This window comes from Eptatretus burgeri, chromosome 8 (genome assembly GCF_056783735.1).
Source record: "Eptatretus burgeri isolate ZD-2024b chromosome 8, Ebu_testis_v1, whole genome shotgun sequence".
NCBI classification, from domain to species: Eukaryota; Metazoa; Chordata; class Myxini; order Myxiniformes; family Myxinidae; genus Eptatretus; species Eptatretus burgeri.
In genome coordinates, this window is record NC_140968.1 from 7,026,401 (window position 1) to 7,035,773 (window position 9,373).

The following is a 9,373-nucleotide window of genomic DNA, read 5'->3' on the forward strand; positions in this document are numbered from 1 at the left end:
CTGCACGTATCGCCGACGATCACGTGGCGTAGCCTATTAAAAGGCTGCCGCACAATGATTCAAATCATAACCGCCGGTGAAATGGAAGTGTCAACATCGCAGTCACACCTTGGCAATCTTGCCAGCGTATGCCGACCTCTGAAAAATGCGTCTAAAACACTGGCGCACGTCGAATACGGTATGGGTAAGTTTGGTATACGTGAATAGAACGCTGAAGTACGCTATCATACGTCGTAGTAAGTGGATTACGTCTGGTAATTTTAAACGTGTTAAAAATTTTACGACGTACTTCCCGTATGCCTCACACGTTCCGCATGCGATGGGAATATGTTGTACGCATGATATGCGAACGTTGGCACACGTCAACAAAAGTTTCTTGTAAGCTACTCATAAGTCGAAACACGTCGAGCTAATGTCTCGCGTACCTGAAAGTTATTTCTAACTTATGAGTAACGTGGTTTGAACCAATTCCTTGCGTATTTCCAACGCACATTGACGTATGTAGACGTATTTGATTGACGTCTTCCAGACGACCAAAGAACGAAATTAACGTGTTTCTAACTTACAACTACCATATAATGGCGTATTGGCAGCGTTTAGGGGAATTGGTATATAAAAATGGGGTTCACACAGGAGGAACCCGTCAGTGTTCCAGACTCCATGGTTTTGTTTTTTTTTTCTTCGGCATGAAGGTGATGTTGACACTTCGATTTCTAGTGCGGTTATGATTTAAATCGTTGAGCGGCAGCCTATTAATTATTATATTACATTATAACCACACTAGAAATCGAAGTGTCAACATCACCGTCATACCGAAAAAAAAAAAAACCAGGGAGTCTGGAACACTGACGCTGAACATTACCTCGACGTGTTTCGACTTATGAGTAACTTACAAGTAACGTGTGTCAACGATCGCGTAACGCACCCAAAACTTATGGCCAGCGTAGCGGAACTTGAGTCATACGCTGGCATAAGTCGTAAAATTTCAAGCATGCTAAAATTTGAGGACAACCGCAAAGTACAACGATGAAAGCCAGCGTACTACGACGTATGGCAGTGTTTTTCAACGTGCTTTCAATTTTTCCAAAACTTACCCATAACGTATTGGACGTGCGCCAGCATTTTCGACAAATTTTTCAAAAATCAGCATAAGCTGGCTAAAACGTCAAGGTGTGACTGGGCTTTAAGTACGGGTTCCCCTTCGAGCACGTTGCGTACAGTGAGCACAGATCCACCATGGCCCACGTGGTCAACACTCGCTTTCGCCCGATTCCGTTATTGTGTGCGCGGGGCCAACACCGATCTGTGTCAGGGTTTGAGGGGAACACTCGGATGTAATAATTTCATTGAGGTTTGGAATGAAAAGGATATAGATATCAGTTTCCAGTGGAGAATTTGAGGGAAAAGAGAATGCCGATATAATTAGTCCAGAAATGGGTTGAAAAGTACACGCCGCCCGTATCTTGCACACTTGTGTCCCGTAGTTGTCGTTGCGTCGTTGTTTTTCGATTATCGGCCGATGACATTGCAGCTATTGGCACCATTCTGCCAGCCACACTCTCGCTGAGATATTAGATTGTATGCCTTTTTGAATGCAACCAGCAATCTCATCCCAGATCATCGGAAGCTCGAGTCGATAATCTCGAGTTGCCGGGCATACTGTATAACTTGCCGCAAAAGCTGGGTTGAGGGATCGCTTGAGTACGGGAGCTCTACGCAATCAATGCTCGTGCGGTGCCTTTCGATTTCCCCTCTCCTGGTCTCACACATGCTGCACGTGTTGGCCTTGCGAGGACCCAAATTCAGATTTACCTCAGAAATAAGCAGAAAAGAAGAGTAGAAATGAAGTTCATGGTGTAAGCAAACCTTGCTATGAGATCCCAGCAATGCACGTCCTGTTATCCTGTGAGACAAAAGGGAAGGGACTATCTTTCGTACATTCAGGGAATAACTGTCTAGCGACCGCTATATGTTGGGTGACATTGCCTTGGAGGCAGGTGGTTCCGAGAACTGCAACAACAACAAAAAAAAATATATATATATATATATATATATATATATATATATATATATATATATATATATATATATATATATATATATATATATATATATATATATATATATATATGTATGTTTACTTTATAAACGGCAGTCCTTCTGTCTGTCTGTCTGTCTGTTTGTTTGTAACCAATAAGCTCCTAGACCAGTGAACCGATCTTGATGAAACTTTACACACATATAGACCGAACATTCAGCTCCAGGATGCGCTAAGTGGCTTTCCATAAAAATGTAAAATATTGTTGCGAATTCGCACCCGCCGGCGTGCGAACGGCCACGGCACTCGAATCACGGCACGTCGCCCACCGGACAGACAATTCTGTCGTGACCCTCTCAGAACAACGCTGGGAGCTACTCACGGGTGGGGGTTTCACCTCACCACGATCGTGCCAATTGCCCACCCACGCAGGATAGGGTTGCTCGCCAAATTCAATCTACCTAAGTACCTGCGCGAATGGTCGACCGGGCGATTGTACCACGCCACAGGCCGACACCGGACACGAACCGCTTAAGCGGCCCGTTCCGTGCTACAATGATAACCGAGCGGTGTTATCGTCGGCCTTGACTGTTCCGATTCATTACCGGGATGTTGCACCCACTATGAACCCCTTACGTGAAGCAGGATGGAGAGTCAAACAAAGGAAAGCATGCAGCGAAACGGGGAACAAGTTCACACAAGCACGTTTAATTCACACAGACCAGCACGGAAGGCACGTATTTACAGTCACAATAATCAAAATGCACATATAAAGCGAAAGCAAGAGTTAAAACCGACTACGCTCACACACTACGCGGCAACACTTAAACAGTTCTACTTGTCGGACAGGCGCCACCCACAGTCATTTACACAAACCCAAAGACAAGAAAAGAAAGGAAGTCGCGACTTCTCTTTTGTGGCTGGTGAATCCCTCTCCCACGACCTTCAGCGTGGTCGCGCCTGGGCTCGACCTCTCTCGCGGTCTGCAAGCTCTCTCCGGCGTGGTGCACTGAGCTTGTGCCGCGCGTAGCTCGCGTCGTCCGCCCGACAGCTCGGACGGGGTTTTGGGGAAACGGATGGGGTTTCCGGCGCTATTTCCGCGCGGAAGCGGGGTCTCAGGACCGCACCGACAGAAGACCAGTCCAGACCACCAGCCAAGACGAATGGCGAGACCAGCTCCAGGACGAAGAGGAAGAGGAAGCGCGCCCCGCCCGTGTCCGACTTTTATAGCGCGGGGCTCCGCCCTTCACTCCGCCCCGTTTTCGGCTCCACCCTCCTTCGAGAGGGTTCTCGACAAAGGGGCGTTCCCTCACTCCGACCGTCTCACGCTGTCCATCCACCAATTGGCGGCGAGCCGCCCTTCCCCCCTTCCCTCATACCAAGCGCGGGGAAGAATGGCGGGAAAAGCCCACCAGCATCCTTGGCAGTTTTTGTTCGTTTGAAATCAAAGATATGGAAAGAAAAACGACTAACTGGAGGATCGCAGCCCGAATGGATCACATAAATTCCCTCAATACAACGGGTTTCGGCTCACTACACATGTACCTATGGAGATATCTCACCTGAGGGCCCTTTATGGTGAAATGCGAATTTCCACAGCCGTAACACTACCCCTCCCCTTTTTACAGACTCGTCCCGTGTCATCAAATTCTCGTGTGCCATCATGTGTAGTTCTTCCCGAGTACGTTTTACCTACGGATCCCTGAGTGCGACGTTCAGTGTATTCGTGTCCCCAAAATAAATAACCTGAGGGCTGAGTAACTAACTAGCAAACACACTCATACAGACGACTTAAATAAAATTGCCGGCGCTAAGACATACATGCCGGGGGCGTACTCATATTTACAATACAACTTAACACCTTACAAAATTTACACTAATCCATGGCCCAGGATCTATAGACTCTGCAGGAAGAAAAACAAAAGTCAAAAGAAAACCAGTGCACGGGCCGCCACTGCAGGCCCGTGTTGTAGCTGCCAACAGGACAGTTCTTGCAGCTTCCACGACGATCCTGGCGCACATGGCAATGAACAAGGGGGGGGGGGGAAATCAAAACAGAACGGGGGCAAAAGTTGATGAGGGCAGCAGGCATGGATGGCAAAGGTCGCAGGCAAGCACAGCCCGCAGAACAAGGCCATTGCAGGCAAACTGGCCGGCACAGGCCTTGCAGTAAAACACAGCCAGCAGGTGAAGCTGGCCAGCCTTTCACCTTGAGATGGAGGTTGGTGGAGGGAGTGCGGTGGTGCTGGCCACTCAGAAGGCGGGCTCGGACCTACCTCCCTGTCTTCCTCCCACCTATCGCCTTTGCCTGTCACTGTCCATACCCACTCCCTTAATTTGTAAAAAAACCAATTTAGCCCCAACTTATTTTTTTGTTGTTTTTATTTTTACTTCCCCCTATAAATCGTCCCCTAACCCACTTTATCATCATTGTTCGGCTAACCTATCGTCCCCTAGCCTTCTCCCAACCCCTACGGTCCCTTCCCGGAGGGGAATAAGGGAGGGCTCGCGTCCTGCGTCGAGGCCCAACTCAAGCCTCAGGATGGCCTCCCCAGACTTCAGCGATCTAACCCAAAGTGGGTCCAGCAGCCCACAACGAGAGCGAAGGGATGGATGGTGCGGAGGGGTACACTTCCTATTTACCCTAACCATTAACTTTTTGAACTACCCCGGGGCTTTCAACAAGCGCCTCTCGCTTAAACTATTGGTTCTTACAACCCAGAATTCCCGTCGCCTGTGTTGGTGTCCTTGCAAATTTCGGGCCTCACCCCCCAATTTTCTCTCCGTGCCCTCACACGGTCTCATGGCTGGGACGCGTGGCTCCCTTGGCAGGCACTTCCCTCTGCCGATTTTCCTACGATGGCACCCCCGGGCACTACACTGCCTCCGAGCCTACCAGTTCCCTAAACACCGGGGAGTGCCCTCCACGGCGACTCCCCTGAAACGCTCAAGTGGCAGGCTGGCTTCCCGGGCCCCTTTCCGAGGGTCACCCGTGTCCACAACACTGCCCACGCGGCTAACGGTGCCCCGGGCCCCCGCATTATGCGGGCGCACCCGTGCCCACTACGCTATCCCGGCCCCCCATGGGCCCTTGACCTACCATAGCCGACAAGCCCGGTTCCCGGGGTACCCACTCAGCGATACTCACCTTTGGCAGCCACGCTCCTAGCCCGTCAACAGGACTCCTGCACCCCTCCAAACGGGTTTCGAGCCTACTTTCCCACCAACAACAAAACGACTTCCATTTTGTCAATTTGACTAACTCACTCTACACTGACCCCAGGTTCCCTTGGGCGGGAATCACTCCTCCCCCCAATCACTCATCGCACCATGCATTCCACATTCCCTCCATTCACTCAGACCCGCTGGCCTCACTCACTCAACATGTACATTTCCTTTCCATTTCACTCCCTCGCTGAACTCTGCCATTCTGCTCACTAAATCCCCTTACTAGTTCGTGCTCCCACGTTGTCCCTTAAAATACAGCACGTTCCTTTTAACACTACGTAGCTAAGCTACTTCTCCACTACACATCCACAAGTCTGTCTCTGTCCTCAAATATCATTTTCCCATTTCCCCTCCTAAATCTGACGTATAACAGTCAAGCCAAAATGCAACAAAAACAAAAGCACTACTCCCGCCTATAATTATTTACAACACTTAAACAATTATACTTGTCGGACGGCGCCACAGCATTCATTCAAAAGCAAAGAAAACGAAAGCCACATTCACAGGCAAGGTGGCAGACAGGTCCGTGGACCAAATGTGCGCGGAGGCTGGAGGAGCGGCCAGGTCCACGAGACCGAAAAGGTCTTACCCGCGTCCTCGTGACGCGATGGCGGGCAAGCCGCAATGTCCGCGCAGCTGTGCCCCTACTCCGTGCCCCTGGCGTGGTTGGTGAGCCCTCTCCGGCGTGCTCCGTGCCAGCACGGTTGGGTCGGCACCACGGTTAGGGTGGGGAAGGAACGGGGCCACCGGCACTATCTCACCGCGGATTGGGGGGGGGGGATTGTCGATGCTCAGGGTCGAGCGTTGGGAATGGCTGGCTGGCTCGAATCCCGCGACGAGACTGCACCAACGACGAGACGAGCGACCCCCACACTGCAACCTCGATGACGACCTCCGTCTTCACTCGACCAGCCTGAACCGCAACAGCACGAGTCGCCTTGTGCTCGTGTCTTTATAGACCGGAGGAGGAGCCTGTATGCAGATTTTAGGATCAAAATGCGATTGGAGGCAGGGCCACGCCACCCTCTTGTTCAGCCATTGGTGTGGCAAAAAGGGGCGTTAGCCTCTTTTGATCCGAATTCTCTCCCGTGAAGAATCCACATTCATAGCGCTTGGAGGCGGGGCCATACCGCCCGATGCTCGCCCATTGGACGGAGAAAAAGGGGCGTGAACCCTTCCTCATCCGAATTTCTCCCTGAGAGGAACGCATTCATACCTGGTGTTGGCGCAGTGGTTGGATGCCTGGTGTTGGCGCAGTGGTTAGGGCAGCGGCTTGGGATCCAAAAGGTCCTGAGTTCAAGCCCTGTTGGGCCACTGAATTAATACACCAGGGGGTTGACTCAGCCTGTCATCCTTCCGAGGTCGGCGAAATGAGTACCAGTGTACTGGGCCAGTGTATACCCTGGTTAAAATAGGTGTACCATATCCCTGTGTTGTAAGAGGCGACCAGGGTTGCGTCAGGAAGGGCATCCGGCGTAAAACATGTGCCAAATCACTATGCGGATCATACGGATGATCCGCTGTGGCGACCCCTAACGGGAGCAGCCGAAAGCTGAAGAAGAAGAGGAACGCATTCGTACCCACGGCTCGACGCGTTTGGCATCATTTACCGAACGGGCCCTGGACAGCACGACGTTTGGTATTGACTGGTGGTGTGGTCGATGGTTGTAGAAGGAGATGGGCGAAGGTTGTGGGGGCTTTGCTGTGGTGGTTTGCTGGTTGGCGGCGGCGTTTGGGAATGGCGGTGAAGCGATGTTTGCGGGATGGAGTTGTGGAGGTAAAGAGGCAAAGTTGGTGGTGTTTGAGTTGTTGGCGGCTTAATGGTCCAAAATAACAATAGAAAAAGAAAAATGGCTAACTCAAAGCGTCGCAGCCCGGATGAATCGCACATATTCCCTCTATACAACGGGTTTGGGCTGACTACACATGAACTTACCGATATATCTCACCTGAGGACCCTTTATGGTGTAAGGCGAATTCCCACACCCGTAACAATATATATATATATATATATATATATATATATATATATATATATATATATATATATATATATATATATATATATATATACATTTGTTACGAATTTGGAATTCGATCACACTCAACATACAGGTTCCTTTTGCTCAGTTATGTCGATAAGTGCATGTTCCCTAGATAGCTCACCTTCCATTGTTTCATGGGTAGAAATCGATTAAATGCGCTGTGATTTAATTTAATAGTTAGGGAGCGATCACAACACAAAGGAAGACGCCCCTACCCCTCTTCTGCGAAGAGGAAGAAGAGCCCTCCCGTCCTGAATCACGGGACGTAAACAACTCCCTCCCACCCATGGTTGAGCAGGGGATGGAGCACGAGGGCAGGAGTCACGCCGGGAGCGGGGGAGGGGGCCGATAGGAATAAAAAAAGGGACACTCTGCTTGGTTTGGGTTGATTCGGGCTTGGCTGGTTCAGTAGGCCTTCGGGTTCTGCTTGGCTCGGGTTAGGAAAGAGGCTTTTTGGAGGCTTTTCAGCAGGCCTTCTGGTTCTGCTTGGCTCGGTTCACTTTTTGGGCTCTGGCTTGGTTCGTTGAAGAGAGTCGGCTGCTTTGTTCATCAAAAGAGAGTTGAGCTGGTTGCTCAGCTCGAGCTTGTTGGTTGTTGTTCATCGAGAGAGGAGCGCCAGTTGCGAGAGTCGCACGTGTTTTGCACTCTACTTCGTCGTCCGGTTCGGCTGGCTCTTCTTAGTTCGTGGAGCTCCGAAATGTTATAAATTTAATCGCATATCTGTTTTTTCATAATTTGTCTTTGTTCTCCGCTTGGTTCCCAGCTTGGTGCGACTCCTTGGCCTCATCTTGTAGGTGGTTCTTCGAGGAAGCAACGCATCGACGGGAAGGATCGGTGCCTCGTCTCACCAGCATGTGCTCAGAAGCACGAGAGGATTCGCTGGAGCTCGGGAAGGATCGCGGCTCACGGCGATTGGATCCAGCTCGTTCTCGCTGGAGCCCGGGTCCGAACAGCTTGAAGACCACACGAGGTGGAGAGGTTCGAGATAGGTTCTGGGTTTCAGCTAATCTGTCCCTCCGAGTTGAAGTCCTTATTAAAGGCATCAGCCACCATTTCTTGCGTGTGTGTGCGTGCGTACGTGTTTGTGGGCCCGTCTAACAAGTAGGAAACTGTCAAGTGCCTGTGTTGCATTTGCTTTTCATTTTATAAGAGAACTCGGCTGTAGGTTTTTGTTCGTGTCTTTTTTCCCCATCCCCCCATTCATTGCATTGCCTGTGTTCAAATAAATGTTCCCCATTGTTAAATGTCAACTGCTCGTTGCGTCCCTTCCTCACTTTGACTGCCATGGAGCGTTCGGAATGTTAGCTGGCTGTTTATAAGCCGATAAAATGTACATCTGGTCCGATGGGGCTTGGCGATACAGATCCACTCGGCAATCGCATACGGAACGAGCTGCTTAAGCGGCTCGTTTTCGTGCAGGTCCCGTAAGGTATAAACTCCTGGCATTTCTGTTCGCGCGAATAATTAGGAAGATCGACAATTCGGCGATTGACCCTGTTGCGCGTGGACAGAAGAGTCGGCCCGGTTTTATGGTGTGTTAAGAACATCCGTTGCTGGGTTTCGGCGTTGATCCGGAAGCTACAACTGGATTGCTCGTTCGGTGGGCGTGCGTCCGCAATTGGGTGAAAGAAGGTTGCCCGCACCCCGAACGGGCGAGAATCCACAACAATATATATATATATATAGTGTCCCAAAAGTTACCTTGGGATTTAGAAATTAAATAACATCTATTTTTTCATAATTTGTTTTTCCTTTCTTTTCAGAATTTAGATTAAGATTTGGAAATTACCCATGGAAAAATTCACAACTGAACAAAGATCCAAAATCGTGGAATTTTATTTTAAATTTCATCGATCAATTATTCTCACCCAAAGAGCGTGGGTACCGAATCATTTCGCGAAATTCAGAAATTTCTTGGCCATCACGTTCTCCTCATTTTATGCCTCCCGATTATTTTCTTTGGGGTTACCTGAAGGAGCGTGGATATTTCAATCAACCCCATGCAATTCAGCAGCACAAGGACAACATCTGTGCATAAATTTGAGGGCTGCAGCCAGTTATT

At 49.8% G+C, this 9,373-nt stretch overlaps 1 protein-coding gene across 7 annotated transcripts in view; it reads left to right on the top strand.

Annotated features, from left to right (window-relative positions):
• LOC147021011 (uncharacterized) overlaps window positions 1-9,373 on the top strand; it is a 58,609-nt gene that overhangs the window by 38,329 nt on the left and 10,907 nt on the right. The window contains exon 3 of one of the 7 annotated variants that reach the window (XM_085893611.1): window positions 8,075-8,289. The exons of 4 other annotated variants lie outside the window; for them this stretch is intronic. In XM_085893611.1, coding sequence (XP_085749737.1) covers window positions 8,075-8,289 — 215 coding nt within the window. Of the gene's footprint in view, window positions 1-8,074; window positions 8,562-9,373 lie in introns of those variants that run through there. 2 more of the 7 variants (XM_085893610.1, XM_085893612.1) reach the window with 2 other exon arrangements.